Source organism: Patagioenas fasciata, chromosome 11, assembly GCF_037038585.1.
Source record: "Patagioenas fasciata isolate bPatFas1 chromosome 11, bPatFas1.hap1, whole genome shotgun sequence".
NCBI lineage: Eukaryota > Metazoa > Chordata > Aves > Columbiformes > Columbidae > Patagioenas > Patagioenas fasciata.
In genome coordinates this window covers 9,122,547-9,141,711 of record NC_092530.1, presented here as the reverse complement: position 1 = coordinate 9,141,711, position 19,165 = coordinate 9,122,547, and the positions used below count along the sequence as shown (strand labels likewise).

Below are 19,165 nucleotides of genomic sequence, written 5' to 3'. Positions count from 1 at the left end.
GTTGGGAGCATGGTGATTGTATTTACCCTTCTCTCTGTTCCACTAACGTTTTTCTAACTGCTGCTAAGAATGACTTTTCTTTCACTTCTTAATGGTAACTTTTGTGTTTTACTAAAAGTAGCAAAAATATATGTCATGTATGATCTGCGTCAGTGTTGTATATGCCAGGAAAGAATGGTCTGGAGCTAAAGGAGCTCTTAGTATTCTGAAATCTAAGTAGTTTAAAATCTGCTACAAAATCAATGCTGTCAGTAAAAAGAGTACATTTTACTACTCACAAGCAGACTTAATATGGCAGGAGTTACAGAGTCTGCATGTGAGTTCCAGGTTAAATAAATTCTTTTTAGCAGAGCCATGAAAATGAATAGCAAACCCTCTATTGATATTTATTTGGTTTCCTTCTGGAGTCCTGTAGTGTAGAGCTCCCACTTCCTGTAAGTAATTCATGCTGACCAAAATATAACTTGATGGGATTATTGGGTGCTCACTACTGAATCCTTGAGACGCTGTTTGGTGTGGTGTTTCACCAAGTAACAAAGCAATCGACTGCCTTTACCATTTGCCATCCTTGCCATGTGCATGGTTTATATTCTGGTAGACTGGCATTTTTGTTGCACAGCTGTAACTCTTCCTGCATACTCTCACGTAAGAGAGGTTATTGTCTGTATAAAGTCTGTTCTGCCTTAGAGCAACTGTATTTTATTGTGGCTTAGAAGACTAGGAACACTCAGGGTGTATCTTAATTAAGCCTCTCTATTTATTGTGATACCTCTTAGAACAGAGCTTGTTACAAAACGTACAAAGAATTATTTCTGCTCTTTGTGTGTGAAAACAGCTGGCAAACTTTTAGTCCTAAAACAGTGCCTGTTCCTTTACTGAGTGGGGTTTGCACAATGTTGTGTCCAACTAGTAACATCCTGTGCTGCTCTGAAGCTGCCTGGCTGTGGAAGTCATCCGCAGGGACACATCGTTTCAGCACATGTTCTGGATGTAAAAGCTTAGGTTGAAGGAAGCCTGTACTGCACCAGCAAACCGAATAAGGGTGCTAAAGTATGAGTATGCTTTTTATTTTTCATGTTAATGTCCAGAATGAATAAATTTTTGAATCTACTCCTTGAGTAGAAGGTAGCACATATTAGATGCTCTCTCATGTGTACGTTACTGGTTGCATAACACCTAAGCAATTGCAGGTACTGCATGTTTGAAGTTTTTTGTTTTAGAAGTGTAATTTTGAGTTATGTTTTGCTTAGTTGCAGGAGGTTTTTGTACAAGGTCTTGTTTGCTATGCTCTCCTTGATCTTTTTGTACCATATAGACCACAATTCTCTCTGGGTAATGGGGTTTAAAGGTTAGTGAATTCCTCTAAAAATTGGACATACCTTGATTGTTCTTTTAATCACAATTAGGATTAAGGGCTTAGATATTCTTGTGATGTAGTCTAAGGTATGCTTTTCTTCTTCAAGGCACTTTGCTAACAACCAATCAATCTTCACAGCAGCTCTGCTTTAGCGTCTCTAGTTTTCAGATGTGATAAAAGTGATAGGTTATATGATATACCCAAAGCCAGGAATAAAGTAAGTGTTATTCTGAGGACTGGCACCAGTATTTCATGACTCACAGTGTTGGACCAAAACACTTGCAGTTGATTTGTCTCCACTCTTATGTCTTTCTTATTTTTAATTATACACAATACAGCATCTAAGCAACAGCACTACACAGCCTTATTAGAGAATAAAAAGCTTTCTTTTAGTTTAGGTGGGCAACTGTTTAAAGGATTAAGCCTTATTGAAAATATTTAGCTGAATAGATTGCTGGTAAGTTTTACAAAAAAATTTTACTACTTAAAACAATCCCTGGTATAACTAGAAGGTTAATAATCTCTAAGGTATTGCCCTGTTTTATAGATACTGCTTTTGGAGCAATAAATTTTAACCTTTGAACATGTGCTTCTGCAAATAAAATCCAGCCTTATTTTGTGTACTTAACAACTTCTGATTGGAAACACATAGCAACCTATAGCAAGCATGCTTTCAGCAAACTGGAACAGAAATGAGGCAGATCTTCAAAGTGGTCACTTATCTTCCTCAATAACTCTTCTACATGTAAACAAGATAAACCAGGTCATTTTGCCAGATTCCCCTCTCTTCGAATGATGTTTAAATAATTTTAAAGAGAAAGAAGTTGTGTTCAGATATATTTCTTGAAGTTCTTTCTTGAAGGACTTTTTGCTTTTTCCTTTTAAAAATTTTAATACAAAATTAAACTATGTAATGGAAATGTGATTAAAATAGGTAGCTGTGAGCTTATACTGCAAAACCTTGGGCCAGGGTTCTGTGTACTGAACTAGAACTAGATCCTAGATTACTGTGTATCAGCACAAAAGACAAAGTTTTCTTCTATATTCTTACCTTCTGAAAGTCTAAATCTGGAGATTTTGATTGATTTTTCTCTAGTATGCAAGCATACTTCATTTAATTGGCCGATGTGAGGATGCTTTTCTCCTTGATCCTTTTGCAGTCTCTGAAGTTAAATATATGTGCATGTGTGTGTGTTAACTGTAGGTAAAATATCTCTAGTATTTCCCTCTGTAGACAGGATGGCTGCTCTGTATACTTCCAATGGATTCCTCTCTTGGACACATCCAATGGATATCTCTTTTGGGAGACTAGTGTTTTAGTTTGGTTGCCACACTCATCAATGGAGATGGTAAATCGCTTTTGTTCCTACCTGCCGCTTGTCATATTCCACTTTTCATAATATGTGGAAATCAGCTGGAGTCTTTCTGATGCTGAACTTTGAATTGCAGCTTCTTCATCTCATTTTTATTACCTATGCCAAGCTTCAAACTGCTGTTGCCAGCAAGAGGAGCAGCATTGTGAGGGCAAAAAGTGGAATTCTGCAATGTAGATATGTGTCTATTTAAAGCTGGAATTTTATTTAGTAAGAGTCTGTCTTGCAACCATAGAATGATAAAGAAAAATGAAGAAATCGTGAAAACTGCCGGCTCTCTGAACCCTCCTGATCTTACTAGTTTCTTCTACTTTTTGTAAGCTTTGTTACCATCACCCTGCTTTTAAATTTGATATTACAATTCAATAACAGGCTAATCATGAAAATCTGCATGTTCACTTTCTACAGTTGCAGATACCACATTGGAAAATGATTATGAAAAAAGTCATTTATTTTAATGTTCTTTATATACAAAGTACTTTTACATTACCAACATTTTCATGATCTAAGAGTACTATTTGTTATAATTAAGGAAAAAAAAAAAAGAAGAATATAGTGCCTAAATGACTTAATGCTTCTAAGTCTTATTTGCAACAGTGACAGGGATATTTAGGAAGACACCTTGATGAAAATTAGTGAGGGTGGGCATCCTAAATTTCTAAATTGCTTTTGACAAGGAGGATATAAATTCCCAGATCATTTATGTGCTTTAAAAATTTTCCCTTTGCAGACAAGTTATACACATGCAATTGTTAGTCATCTTAAGAAGTAAGTATCTGGATTATTCCTGAGTACTGCTTACCTGCCAAATTCTGCTTAGGATGGAAAGGATCAGCACTTCAGGAATTGAGGCCCACTCAAAAATTGCTGAGAGATTATTTTTAAGTGAAATATTTGTTTGTTTTGTCTTCCATTAATTTGCCTTATCAGATTTTTTTTAGTGTCAGGATAGCTCTGAAAGCTGGACCACATTTAAAATTGGTTGAATGCAATTATTGCATCTTTATCCATGGGCTGTATTGTCTCATATCCATGGGCTATACTGTCTCATGCAATACAGTCAGGTTTGAAATACCTACACTTGTGAAAAGCATTTCCCCCTACTTTGCTCTTTCTTTTAGGACACAAGATGAGTCTGACATGATTTTTTTTCTATCAAAAATGAACTTGGGCCCAGATTCACAATTCTAGAATGCTTTCAAAATATTTATGGTAAGATTGAAGAGTGCATGTTTATACCAGTGTGTGGAGCATTGGAAATCATACCTGTCAAAACCAAAACATTCCAAAAAGCTCATCTCTGACCTTTGCCCTTAACATGTAATGAGTGCAATCACCATGACCCAGGCTTTCCATCAAGTGGGTCAAAACATATAAGCCAGGTTTTAATTTATCAAGATCCATGTGTAAAGTCCGTGAAAGTGAGATTAGTACATGGAACCTGTGTGGAGATCAAAGGAGAAGGAATATACTCTTCACCTAGGGGCAAGGGACCAACAGAGCACTTCTTGTGTTGCCCGTGGCCCGTTTTGTGTTGTTTTTTGTCTGCAGGGTTCTGTAACCTGTGGCTGTATCTGGTCCTCAGCTCTCTTCCCTCCCAGTGCCTGCCCACCGCCACGTGGCTGGAGGGGTCCATGCCGGCTGGCTCCACCGCGGCACGGCATACTCTGGCAGAGGCTCCCTGTGACTAGGACTCCTGGCACACAACAGTTCCATCGCCCTTGGGAACTTGCGCTATGCTGCAGACCTGGCAAGTGGCTTTTGGTTTACTGTACTTGAAGCATATGTGCCCAGAACTGTGTCATGCTGGGGACTCCTGCAAAACAGCTACCGTTGGCCTCTCTTTTTCCTACTGTAGTGCTCCGTGTACTGATAGTTTAGAGCGTTCATGATGCAGTCGCTCTTCGCGCAGCCTCACTGAGAGGCCACTACCTGCTGCAGGTTCCCGTTGTGCTGCAAACCATTCATGGGAAGCTGCGGTGGAGGAGGTGGAGGTGGAAATAAAGAACTGGGCATCTCTGAGTGAGTCTGTTGGTCAGGAACTGGCATCGGGCTCACTGAGCCAGAGTCACTCTGCATAGAGCCAAGATTGCTGCCGTCAAAATGAGTCATTTTCTTCTTCATTAATTTTCTTTCTTTGGCTCGGCGATTCTGGAACCAGATTTTCACCTGCAGAGGAGCAGAGGAAATTTTTGTTCAGTTGCTAATAGAATGCAATGCAGTCCTTTATGTATACAGTCAAGGGTTATAGGAAATATCAATTGCATGAGTACCAATGAAGAGTGTAGTGGCAAACTGAGACAACAGACTTGTTTGCTTGTTTTTCATACGTCTAATCTTTTCTATCTGGTAATAAAATATTTAGTAGTAGCTTGATAAAAAGAGCTTTTTCGGTGTTAATCCTTTATTTTTAGGAGGTATTTCTTTATGGAATGAATGTAGATTTCGGGTTTTTTGGTACAAAATCTAACAGAGCAGAATCTCCTGTGTCATAGTGATGGCAAAAAGAATCCGAGAGTATCTTTAAATTGAAAACTATATGTGCTAGTCAGAGCAAGTCACAACCTGTTACTGGCCTAGTGACTGAGGCACAAAACCTTTTCTGTTTGGATGCTGCACGTTAGGTGGTTAGCTCCAATGTGTAACCCAATGGAAACACCAGCACACTACTCTTGGTGCACCACGCTAATTCAAAATACTGTATTAGCAGTGCCTTATTAGCCGAGTGCCTTTTGTTGCATTCATAGATGGAGCCAGAATCTGCTGCTGCTTCCCACACAGTCCACTGCTTGATCATTATGCTGTCACAGAAGTGCAGTCATCTTTGGGAAGAAATGAAGCAACTATTGAAGAGTGTATGGGTTTTGATTAGAGTGGGATAGGTGAGGACATGGGATGAAATGGGTGAAGAATGGTCAGTTGAAAACACGGCAGAACTTGTTTAGGTGTGAAAAGGTGAATGTTCTATGGGAACTGAAATGTCTTTGGACATGAATCCCCAGTGTTGGATTTAAAGCAGTGCATGCCAGCTATTTGTCCTTGGAAGTGGCTCTGTATTATGTCTAGTCAGTGTAATGAATCAAGCTACCTCATTCTAATATGTTGTGTTTTCTTGGAGTCCAGATGGCAAAGGAAAAACTTCTGTCACCGTTTTCTGTAACCTAAAGAAAAATCAATAGTTTGCTGAGAAATACTGGTTTGTTCAGTTATTCTTTGCTAGAAAGTGAAAGAGAATGATGATCCCAAAGGAGGTGAAACAGGAAGAGGTGATAACACCTGTGGCTACTAGGTTGTGTTTTGAAAGAAAACCAGTGGTGAAGTCCCACAAAACACCTAAAGGAATCTCTGTGATAAGTCTTGGTGTACTTATCTGTCGTTCGTCCGTCTCAACCACGACACTTATCCTCGAGACGTTATTATTTGCATTTTACAATTGAAAAAATTGGATATAGCCGAAGCTTGTGGAAATTTGAACTAGGTCTCTTAGGTCCCAGGCTGTTATCTGAGACATTTGGCAGTTCATTTTGTTGTCTAGTTTCTGGAACATCGTTTCAGTACGAAATGATGTTCCATTAAACCAGTCTCAAATACTGTCAAATAACTACAAGTAAATACAGATCTGTAATGTTAGACCGAAAGCCAACTTGGTCACTTGTTCTTCATGTGTTGCCCTCCTTCTTTTCAGTATTTTTTTTTCCATTGTTCTGTTGTTATGCAAATAACTCCTCCTCTGAAGTCTAATATCTCTCTTCTTTCTTGTCCTCATCATCTTCTTTATTTCTGTGTCCTTCCTATATTAGCAATGCTTTGTTTTGTCTGTTTCTTTCTTCATTAGATATTACATCTTTCCTTCCTTGTTTAAACAATTGTTCTGTTTCTTTTGGTCTTGAGATATTCCTTCCAGTGCCCTGGCTGGGATTTTGGCATAGCCAGGAAAAAAAGCTTTTCCAGAAAAATTTCAGGTTTTAGGCTGAATGCGGTGGAACTTGGCAGAGGACTGGGCATGTTCAGTCACATTCATATGACGAGGTGGTTTAATTTGCATGAAAGGGTAGTAATGGGAATATAGATCAGTTATTTCTTAATCGTACATTTTCAAAATTGACTTCTGAGATGTAGGCTTTATGCACTGGCATTAATTTCATTCATGACATATATTGATTACAAAGAAGAGCAAATATTGCCAAAACTCTTGCCATGTTTCCCCAATATATGTCAAGTCTTATATCCTGTCTTTTTTGTTTCATCACTTCAAATTTATGAATGAAACGGTTTATCAGGAATTATCACTGGACTAGGAATTTTGAAGTAAATATTTTTGGTTGTTTACAGAAGCAGGGTCATAATTTTTAAATTCGGCAAAATGAAGCCAAGTTCCTAAGGTTTTAATAGCCAGCAAAAAGACACATAGTGTATTTTTTTTTTATACCTCTTTGAAATAATTTTAATTTTCAATAATTAAATACATTAAGCAGCTGACTGAGAAATATTTGCAAAATGGGTCTTCCCTTCTGCATTTCTGTAAGCTCTTTCAGTGTGTGCTGCGTGAACAAGTCCAGTTTGGATGAACAGTGCTACAACTAGGTGGATTTTGGACTATCCCTGCGCAGTAGACAATGGTGAATCAGGCATAATTTTCAATGAATGACACTGAAAAACAGCTGACTGAGCAAACAGTGCTGTGACGGTTTGCAAATACAAAAGGCACCAAGTGAGCATACTGTGTGCTGAAATCTCTTCAGGGACTTCCTTTGATAAAGCTTTTAATTTTCTGTTTGGCTGCTTACTTCAGTGTACTGCATCAAGAAACTGCGAAGTAAAACGAGGCTGACCATTTGCTCGACCTGTGTCGTGAGCATCTTTGTGGGAGATCTGGCTTGGCATCTTATCTCGGCTGTTTGCAGGAGAGCCAGGGGCCATGGACCCGCTTGGCTTTGGTGGGGGGTGCCACAGGCGTCGCAACTGCACGATTGAAGAACAAGGCACATCTATATCTTTTGACCAGAAAGGATTGTGCTTTGATTTACATTGTGGGAACAGAGTAGAATTTGGAGGAGGTAGGGGGAAATAGGGGTAGGAGAAAGGAGCAGCAAGTATGTAGGAAATCTTTATCAAAAGGTTGAAGGCAGCCAAAGAAACAAATACCTTAAAGTGTCCTCAACATACTTGAGCTCATCACTTCCATTCTCTGCTAAGACTGACCCTGTTGAAACTCGTTATAGTATTCCCATTGACTTCAGCAGAACCAGGATATCTGCTTTAGAAATTTTGGCAAAAATTTCTCCCTACTACAACTACCCCAGTAAAACAGAAATACAGGTAGGATTTTGTTGATATTTTTAAACTCTTGTTTCTCAGAACAGGACTGTATATAAGACCGGTGTTTGCTTTTTCTGTGTTGTTGCACAGCTCCCTGATGTCACTATGAGAGCTGCAGAAGTGCTGATGGGATATTTAGAAATGCACTCATTTCAAAAAGGGCTATCGGGCCGTTCAGCTGGATAGTTGGAGTTCCTGCACTGCAAAGGGAACCCAGTTGCATTGTTTGGTTATTTGAGGCATTAGCATTTTCGTGTTCTTAACCAGTATGGCTATGTCCTCATCCGCAATAATAAATTCAAAGGAAATCCTGAATGGGTGATCCATACTCTACCTGTCTCTCGGAAAGTCTTAGGTTTGCAGCAAGTTCAGACTTCCTCCTGATTGTAATGTATCTGTTGTAATGAAATTCCTTCTCTAATTCTAATCTCTGATGATCTGTGTAAACCACTCGGTACTTCTCTCTTGTTCTTGTTTTACCTGTTTTGAAAGAAGAACACATTGCTTCAAGCTAGAATTTTTTAACTTTAGTAACACAAAAATATCTGGCTTTACATTCGAAAATGTTTGTGGGTATTTTAGGCCTGATTCTCCATGCACTTACCCAGAGTAATTCCCTTGACTGCAGGGGACTTGGTCTTGGTTGACAACACAAGAGGTTCATACCATCAGATTTTGGGTTTGCTTCTTCGTACATAGATGATAAACTACTTCTCATATCCTTTATCACCCTTGTGTTACCGGTTGGGAAAGGGAAGGCGTTCTTGTTAAGAGCAAGGAGCCAGGAAACCTGGATTCTGTTGCCAACTCTGATGCAGGTTTCCTGCCTGCTCTTGAATCGCTCTGTTCCTCTGTCCCTAAAGCTGATACACGGCTACCTGCTTCAGAGCGAAATTGTGAAGGATATTTTACTGCACAGAAAATACTTCTGTTGAGAGCTTCCAAAGTTCCTCACTTCTCGTTGCTAGGAAAATGAATACAGTATTGTGATTCTTACTGCAATTTGGAGGTTGTGTTTTTCCTTTGAGTCTGGCAGAGTCTGTCCACGACTTGATAATAGCACAGGGAATAGTAACATGGATTTTCAGGTGATGGTTAATAAAAAAGAGAAAAAGAAACCAATAATACTTAACAAAAGACATTGAACAATGATAGAACTGCAGCATCTGTTCTTTTGCCAGCAGCACTGCTGCATCCTTTCAGCTGCGGGTACAGCTGACTGAAGCAGACGTGGCTCAGCAGTATCTGGGTCATTAAAAGGTAATGGCAAATGACATGAGCCAGTGAACACAGATGCAAGTAGCTGGAATTTTATGGATCCCATGCAGGATAATTTCTGAGGACAGAATGCGTTGGCGGTAGTGAAAGAGAGTTGAGAATGGGAAAGGCTACTGATGCTTCCTTTCTCACCCACCTTTCCTCTGTTATTAATGTTCATATTAGGTAATCAATATATTGGATGTAAACACCTGCTTAAAACCAAGAACCCTGAGCTCTAGCCTAAGGTCATCTTACATTTTTTGAAAGATTGGATGATTGCTGTGTTAAGAAGAGTGTTCTCATATTTGCTAACCAGAGTCTTACCATTTTTTTGTGCTTCCTTGTCTGTCTTCATATGGACAGTTCTTCAGATGTATATACTTAGATTGTAAATTGTCAGGGAATCTAATTTTAGTTGGTATTGTGTTTTGCAGTGAGTCTTGCTGTCACACTGTAGGTTGTGAATCTTTGTGTCCTCAGTGGTCACTATAATAGAACAGCCCCCTTGGATTCAGGTTCTCTCAGATGATGCATAAAACTCAAGGCATATGATGGCTTGCTGCCTGTATCAGTCTGCTGTTGCTGCAGGGTAGCAAACAACAGCTCGTGTTTGCTTACAGATCTCTTTCTCAAAAGAATATGTGCATGCCTAGCTCTTCAAAATACAGGTTCCTCGAACTCGTAATAGTTGCACTCCTAATGAGAGCAATTAATTTTGATTGGAGAGGACTAAAATAGATTATCAGAGAGTGAGCTGGTAAAATTTCAGTCACCGAGCAGATCACCATGGCACACTGCCCCGGGCAACCAGCTTCCTCCTGCAGGAGAGAATAGCTGGAGGTTTCGTGTATCAGTGGTCCCAAAGGCCCCTCCTTCCAACTCCCCTTGTTTTTGAAGTTTAAGTAGCACACAGAGATCAGAATTCAGGGTACAGAACTATAGCAGAATCTTGAAGTACTTTATCCCTTAATTCATCATTTAGTTTCACAGGTTCATCTTGTTTTGTTTTGTTTTTCCCCTCTTATCTGTGGAGGGTTATATAATATCCCTTCGTTTTAATAGCTAAACATATTTAATGTTGACATTGCCTTCTGCTTGCTTGTATACCGCTATTTTCTCTTCCAGCATTTAGCAGTTAGTATTTTACTACTTGTAAGAATTTTTGACTCACCAGGGTACTGTTTGCATTAGAGGGTTCTTCAGGCTTTAATCCTTTTTGTACTGTTGGTATAGATCCTAGATCAATCTATCTATCTATATACACACACATTAGATATATATACACAGTATATACATTTCTATACTGGAAGTCCTGGTTAGTGTAATGCTGTAAACAGATGTTGCTACACCTCTGGTTGTGAATAATAACTTGCTCGCCCTACACGACAGAGTTTCTCTAGGACCCTTCCCAGGCTTGTAGAACAAGGTCTACATCAAAATTTGATCCATCAGCTTCCACGCACCGTGGTGTGCAACCCTGGGCAAGAACTATGTGTGAATAGTGAGTTTACAATGCTGTGGGTATTTTCCAAGTGTCTTGAGGCCATCAGCCTGTTTACTTGGAATATTTCAATAGGGAAAATAGGTGTGTTTGTTCCTTGTGCTGGGGTTTCTGCTCAATCTGTGCAGTCAAAACCACTTTGACTCAAAAGTGTTAACCTCCCTCTGCAGGGTCTGCTCTGCTGTGTTTGGCTGGGGTACATACACAGGACATTCTCATTTCAGTAGAATTTCTGTCCTTGCGAAACCATAGTGAAAGCAGAATTAGCTCAAGTATGTTTACACTGATAATCAAGTGAAAAGTGCTGTTAATTTTACAACATTATGGTAAGAATTTGAGAGTCTCCAATGAACAGCAATTATTCAGTTCAGTCCACATAACCGCTAGGACATTTGGGTTTGTTCATTCGAAGTGTAAATTGTTTGTTTAACATACAGTCACCTGTGGTGCTTTAATGCCTCACTTGATATTTTTTAACTTTTGATCTCCCTAGACGGTGGTTTGGTTAGGTTTTTTCTCCCTCTTTAAATGGGAATTTGGGGTCATTCTATGGGAGAAAATGTTTAAAATGTTTCCTTAGTCCCCTCTATGTTGTTAAGATGGATTACGCAAAAGAGCAACAAGGTGATCTTATCTTGAACTCTATTCTCATTCAGAAGCCATAGACAAATATAAAATGTTCTTCTATTGCCAAAACAAGGTGGTGAACTTTGAGATAAACCTTCCTGTTTCTGGTTTTAAGTGCTAAAACCCCTTATTATCTGAGTAGGAGAGGGTTGAGTGTTTTGCTTTTTAACCTGAAGAAGAAATTAAATTCATGTACAACACAGAACTTTCTCCCATAACAATATTTTAATTTTGTATGGGTAGCTTTATGTTTATTTTTAGTAGCAATGATAATATCTGGTTTCTTTTTGAAGGAAGATTGGGAGTCTTCACATCTAATTTCTTTCTTTAAGGTAAGTTAAGAGAATAATTTTAAACTAGACAGTCAAAAGGTGAATGCTTCCTTCCTAAAAGTCTATGAGTCTCTAGGATTTGTCACATCAATCTTGTCTTTAATAATTTGCTATTTTGTGTAGGGTAATACCCTCAGTGAGAGACACCAGACAATGGGAGCTGAGATCTGCCTGGCTCTTCTGAGAAAATACTTTTAGTCCTGGCCTAGCTGTGTTTGACTCTGTTAGGCCTTTCCCCAGACTCCCATTGATGTTAGTGAGAGTCTTGCTAATGCCTTTGTTGGATTCTGGGTTGGAATTAGTCTGCATATGGCTTTTCCTTTCAAAGGCAAAGTACACCTTTCTTTTATTTGCCAAAGTTAAACAGCAGCAACAAAACCTATCACTAAACAGTTTGGGACTTCAGCCTCTAAATTCCATCTGTGAGCTGGAATAGATCCATTCTACTGCATTCTGAGCCAAATCTTTCAGATCTGCTTCCTGGTTTTATTTACAGTGATGCATTTTATTTCAAGAAGTATTACCTGAGTACAATTTGAGGTAGGACTAATGGTTTCACCCCAAAGATAGCAGAAGGATGTTCTTCGCTTCTCAGACTTCTTTAGGAGATAATGGTGCAATGATAAAGGTTAATATTTTAATCCAATTCTTTAGTCAAACCCTGCATATTTTACTCAGGTGAGAGAAATTACCAACATTTAATTTTCTGCAACCTAAATTAATCTTGTTAATGACAGATTATAATTTTGATCAGCAATATAGTGTTGTTTTTATTGGAAATGGGTTCTGTCCTGGACTGCTATACTACAGAGCTGCAAGTGGTTGGAGAGGTTATTAGTAGTTGGGTGGAAGGAAAATGACACAAAAGAGCTTTGAAGCAACCACTTTTGCAGTATGAGTGCCTTTGTGTTGGGGGAGTGGATTTCCTGCGTTTAGTGAGCTGTTTAAGAACAGAGAGTTTTGTCAAAAACCTATTTTGCAAATAGTGGCTCTTGAAGAGTGCCTTTGGAGTACCAAGAAACAGGACATTTCAGACTTAGAACACTCTTCGTGAGATATAGTTTAACAATCCTGTTCTATCACACCCGCTCCAGCAATTTTTGTGACTGGCCAGGCTTTGAGTTGGGGGAAGGGAACAGCTTTCCCATTGGTCATAAAATTCACAGAGCATTTCTTCTGAAGACAATAAAGCCAGGAGAAGGCCTCTTTATTTGCTGTGAAAATCATCACCCTTTCCGGCAATATAACTCCTGAAGAAAAGAGGGAGAAGGAAGAGACGAGACTGCATATCAAAGCGAAGTGAAGTGTTAAAAGGGTCTGTTGCCTCAATATGACAGATAGGCCTCAAAACCTCAGACAATGTAGCCCAGGAAAGGAAAAAAAAACCACCATCGGACCTCACAACTAGTTTACAAAGCAAGATGAATTAGCATTAGAACTAGCTTTGGCCCTTTTTTCAGTGCCTGCTCTCTTAAATGTTCAGGAATATTCTTAGTCTACTGAAATTGGCAGCCTTCATCACCTCCAGAAGCTACCTAATTTAGACAGAAGGTGTCATAGTATAGAATAATGTGGGATTACTGTCAGATTACTTATAAAGCATTTTAATCTGGATTCCATAGTCCACTGTTGTTTCAGAGGGAGTTAATGTCTGTACTTGATGACTGGATGTTAGCTTAAGTCAGCTCGAAATGTGAAACAGCTTTCTGTCCTGAAGATGTACTCAGTATGAAGAGAGAGATTAGTCTTAGTTTTTGAGTTTATAAAGATAAAGATTGTCAGAGATTAGGCCTCAGAATTTGGAGATTTTTGATATTTATGCACTTTATAAGTATGGGAAAAGAAGGGGGCAAATTCTCCCTAGTGTAATTTTACTGCCTTAATTGAAGTTGTGAAGCAAAAGTAATAAGTATTGAAGATGGACATTGTGCTGCACATGATGTTCTGTAAAGTTAAATTAAAAAACGCCACAAACCTATCATACACTGCCATTGGATTAGAAAATGTTACATAGATCTGATCCTGTATCATGTGAGTAATATTACTCTGGCCAGGAGTCTTAGTGTGATGAGTAGAAGTATTCATTATTGCAAAGCTGGATGCATAAAGGTTTGTGGAACATGGTGAAATTCTATGTTTGTATTTTCTGCTGAGTCTTGATCATTTGTTCTTGCTATATGTGTTCACATGACTTGTGCCAAAAAGAACAGGATAGGATCATAGAATTGGAGCCTTCCAACAGACTTGAAGAATTTTCCTTCTGTTCTGTTGGCTTCAATTTAAGCTGCTAAAGTTTTCAATGTTGACTATGTTCTGCTGTTCTGTCATAAAGCTCATTGGCCAAATACTGTCCTTCCCTTTGCTAGTGGAAACTTTTCTGTTCATCATACAGAAGCAATTGAATCCAAAGCAGAGTCATTTTTGTCACCTTTAAACAATGATTGGACAGAGACCGCCCTGTATGGATTTTGTTTGCCAGAAGGATCCAACCTGCAGAAAATGTAGGTGGATTTCTAAGTGCCAAGAAATCCCATTTCCAAGGACTGTATAGACTAAAAAGCAAATGAGTAACTGAATTTTTTTTCCAAGTGTTATATGTTCTTTAGGCATTCAGCATTTTTATGGAATAGCTTCTTAAGGGGCTTGCTTTTTCTTCACTGACTTTGAGGAAATGTAACTTCTTTGAGGGAATATATTTATAGTGCATTTGGTAATGATCAGAGTAAATTTTTATTGAACAAGGATAATAGGAGAGGTGTCATCTACAGGAAAAGTCTGCTCGTAGCTTACGTCTGTTTAAAACTTGTTCCCTCCCTGTTATATGGAAACCCAAGTGGAGATTTTAAGATGTACTTTCAGCTTTGTGAGCAAATTCTTATTGCTGCTGGAACTGCCTGTAGTTAACTGTTCAAACTCATGGCTTTGGGCGCAGTTTTACCACAGATGTACGTTGTTTTCTCACAAAGGAAACAGTAAAGGCTCCTCCTGTGTGAGTGATTACGTATCTCCATAAAAATTTCAAAATCAACAGGAGGAGATTTGTAGCTTGTTCTAAGGTGGCTTTATTCTACTTTCCATGAAAGAATTTGCCTGTAATTATGCTCTGTGTGTGTGTGTGGAATTGCCACCTCAAATCTCTAGTTGTGGCTTTGTTCTGTCCCGTTACAACTGCTAGTTGCCTTGGCTTTGCTTGCCCTGTCAAAGTGGTGGTTTAGGAGAGGGGACACGAGCAGTTTAAGGGTTAGAGAAGGGTCTTTTTCAGTTCTCAGTTGAAAATACTAAGTAGTCAGTGTTTCCTCCTTCAAGTGTTTTGAGTCAAAACGTATTTGCTTTCTCCTGGTTCCCGAACACCCTCAAGAATGCCGTGATTAGACGTTGGATCCTGTGTGTACTGCATTTAGGATTGGGTCCCAATCCCTCCAGTTCCAGGGAGAGACACTCAGACACCCTTCAGCCAGAGGGACAGTGATGGATGAAAGCCTTGTTAGGTCTTTCCTGCGGGAAATGCCTTCCAGTAGCACTAAACCAGGATGATAGTCTCACATTAAATACTGAGATCTTCCAGTGGTTTCAAGTAACATAACCTCATAAGCATCACTTAACACCAGTTGAAGACATGGGTTTATACTGAATGTTGGTTTTAAAGTTACAGAGTAAGACTTGAAATAATTTCTTCTTTTGTTCCAGGTTAGTTGTGTAGGTAACAGAGTATGAAAAGACCTATAGGGCATGAGCCAGTGGTAGAAATCTCAATACAGTATTTTGTTTGTCATCTCTCAGGTAATGAGGCCACAAGAGAGAAGCTAACCCTGAAATCTCTGGAGATGGAAGTGTCATTGATTCTGGGCCTTGTTTCTGTAGCTGTTACAAGTCAAGTCTACTCAATGTACGTAAACTTTTGGAAAGAATCACTCCTGATCATGAAGGGATAACAGGAACATTTCTGGCACACTTTCAAGAATATCTTGCAAAAATCACTTGCCTTAATTATTATTGTTTCCATATTGAAATAATAACTAGTATTGGACAGAGACCACCCTTTGTTCATTTGTAATGAACAAATAATACAGTTAATTTCTCGGAGTAATTTCTGTTCTGGTCACTTCAGGTAAGTCTGAGCCTCAGTTTTTCCGCCCTCAAGAATAGTGGCTCATATCTGTTCACATGGAATAAGGAAATCTAATAAATAATAGGTGGGATTCCTTCACTCTTGCCTATACAAAACCTCTACTGCAATTCCTAAAGGTTTTACAAAGAGACAGAAGGGGAATGCTCAATGTATGCATACAGCTTTAGGGGTATAAAAAGCAATGGATTCCATCTAAGAATATGCTGAGGATTTTGATCATGATCCAGCAAACAATATTGGTACTTGCAGTTAGCCTGGTCACACACTGGAAAACACTTGCATGCTCAGAACCAAACTCAAGTGTGTTACTAGATTTGACACTGGTGTTAGGGCAAAAACGGGGAAAGACAGGGTGCCTGTGCTTTTAAACAGAGCAAAAGGAGTTAATGAAGAAAAAGGAACCAGCTCCAGTGAAGCAGATGTATCGGTACTAAGCATTGCTGGACTAGCAAAAAAAAAAAAAAAAAAGAGAAGGGAAGGGAAGAGGCAGCAGGAGAATTACTTATCTGGATTTTTCCCTGAAGCACGACCTAGTACCTATGCAATGAATGGATGGGCTCCCACTAACTTCAGAGGGCCTTACACTGGCCCATGGGTGTCTGGGAGGATGCGCTCCTATGACATGCTGATTTCTTAACTTCTTGAGATGAAGATGCTTGATATCTCGTTGGACCATTCGAGAACGAAGAGACTCCCAACACCTCCTGTGAATGCTCTGACCCTTGCAGGCATGAAATTTGGAAGGTTAGAACGCTTCTTAAGCAGACAGAATGTTATTATCTATTATATCTATATATTGTATCTCTATATTATATATATAGAGAGATAGATATCTCAGTGTCCCCACTATACAAGTAACAGCACAGACAGATCAAACTGGGTCTTTCAGACAGGCAGCAATTTAAATCCACAGGAGCAAGAGGCAGGTAGGTGAAGAAGAGATGAAAAGTAGTGTTTATTTGGGCAAATATGCAGCCATCTGCAAGTCATATAGTTTGTGAGCAATTTCATTGCCCTGTAAGGACTACTCAAAAGTAAGCAGACTGGCTCTCTTCTGTTTTTTTGGGGGTGTGTTTGGTAGTGTTCAGTGAAGAACCAAATATGATTTTAAAAAGCCCAAATTCTTATTCACCCAGAGTAACAACCTACTCTGATTGTCCTGTTGACTTCCATGGACTATGAACTGAAGTTGTGTTCAGCAGGAATGAGGATGACTCTATCCATATAGATCAGATGCAGTATTTTAATAACAACCATTTTTCTGTACAGTTGCTTTCATTTTCCTGAAGTATGTTTTAAGTAATTACTTTCCCATCAGAGACTGATTCAGTACTTGCTTTGAAAACTAATATTTGCAGGCACGTGTGGCCAGAGCTGGGTTGGGAGGAAGGGCTGAAAGGAAAGCAACCTTTCTGGGGTGCAACTGAAATGCTGTGAGCATCTGTTCAGGGAGGGTACTGAGCATCCTTCATTTCTACTGATCTCAGTGCATGTCAAAGCTGCTCAGCACCTTGGAGGATCAAATACTTTTACATCATGGATTGTGCCTCCGTTCTTTCAGGCAGTTTTCCCTCTTTTCCTTCTTTGCTTTCTTTTTTCTTCTCTTTTTTTTTTTTTTTTTTTTATTCTATTCATGCAAGGTACAGATGTTTGTTTTAGGGATGCTCAGTATTTATATTTTTTCTATCATTCCTCATCACAATCAGAACCTTTTCCTCATGCTTTGTGACTGACTTTTACTGGTTAAATACTGTTGAAGACCTGTTTTGTACTCATGTACTATTATGCATCAGAAACTGATCTGTCACTGGATTAACTGATTGTGTTACCGTGGATCTTTGTATTTCTTCATATTCTGAGAGCTACTACTACGAAGTGAAGCAATCCTTATCATTCATTTTTTAAAAGAATTGACTGCATGATCTAGCAGAACTCGTTTCATTTCAGTGTTCTGAGGTTTAGACAGGTTGGTTGTAATACAAAGTCTGATTTCTAGCCCCCCCACTGTATCTATTTTACTTGAACTCCTCGTATGTACTCTAAAACTTGAGGAAAACAAGCAAAATATAGGTGGTGGTGAAAGACAATACTTTCATCATGATTTTTATTTGCAGACATGCTGCTTTGTTCTGATCTATAGGACTCCTATTAAAAGCAATTATTTGATATCACAAATTTTGTTAACATATCTGAAGGGAAAATACTTCGCTGTCAAAGGACATTGCTTTTCATTTGCCTCAACATTAAAGGTCAAGAAAGAAATATAAGAAATAGCTGATCAAAACCAGGATCCAGTAATTGAACTAATATTAACTGCTAGCAAGGGAATCATCCTTCAGAGCAATTAGGATCTTCCTTTGTTAAACAGTACGCTTCCCTCTAAACAGGAAACCCGGCAAAAAAACCCCAACAATGCAAAAATGTGAAATATCTTCTCAGCATAAAACCTCAGTGCCCTCGTACCTGTAGAAGTGGATTGCACCGTTTTCCTCATCCATTCGTAAGAGCTGTGCCTTTGGCTGTTGGGAGAGATTTGCTGGGCATTAATTGTTTCTACAGGCGGTAACCCCCCAGGTGCGGCAGGATGGAGGGAGCTGTAATCAGCAGAACTGTAGGAGACCTGTCCAGGAGATGAGCCATTGAGCTGGGCAGCAGCGACCGTGCTGGAAGGTCCTGGGCCGTAGGCGTTCCAGTCCTCCCGCTGTGGGCCGTAGTGAGATCCCCAGGTTCCCGCGGGCTGGCCATGGGTGTCCAGACTTGGCACATGATGATATCCCATGTAATCGGAGTAGGGTGGCGTAGACACAAAGTTTTGCGCTGGCAGGTTGTTGCTGCTGCACCTTGCAGATCCTGGATACATGCTGGTTTCTTTATCCAAAAGATAACTCACATACATGATGCTCACAGCTTGGCTTTGTCTTGCTGGGACATCCTGCTCCTCACAGGGTTTGTTTGATCTCTCTTCCCCTCCTCTTTCTCTCTCTTTTCTAGCCCTGACTGGCTCTATAAATGACTCATGCTAGCCCTGATGTCCCTTTACTACACATGATTAACAATGGTTTTACCAGGTGCTGGTGGTAACAGTTTACTAAGGTCCTGCCTGATGTCACAGATAACTGCCTGCCCCAAAATTACATTTGCATTCAAATGAAGGGCTGACCATGCAGGCAACCCCACCTTGCTGCTAGTTCTAGTGCTTCCTTTCTCACAGAGCCTTTATATGTTACCATCCCGGTTCTATACTTTTTGAATGTAGTTTGAAATCTT

The 19,165-nt window shown here is 39.4% G+C and overlaps 1 protein-coding gene and 1 long non-coding RNA gene across 2 annotated transcripts in view; one reads left to right on the top strand and one right to left on the bottom strand.

Annotated features, from left to right (window-relative positions):
* LOC139828836 (uncharacterized) overlaps positions 1–19,165 on the top strand; it is a 172,335-nt gene that overhangs the window by 23,836 nt on the left and 129,334 nt on the right. The window contains exon 3 of the long non-coding RNA XR_011740838.1: positions 15,550–15,655. This is a non-coding gene — a long non-coding RNA (uncharacterized lncRNA). The remainder of the gene's footprint in view (positions 1–15,549; positions 15,656–19,165) is intronic.
* LOC136106510 (homeobox protein CDX-1-like) lies at positions 4,630–18,794 on the bottom strand. The gene is made up of 3 exons (XM_065846853.2): positions 18,362–18,794; positions 8,384–8,529; positions 4,630–4,899 (listed from the first exon to the last, which is right to left on the bottom strand). Exons 1-3 carry the CDS (start codon positions 18,792–18,794, stop codon positions 4,645–4,647), a joined length of 834 nt encoding a protein of 277 aa, XP_065702925.1. The 3' UTR covers positions 4,630–4,644.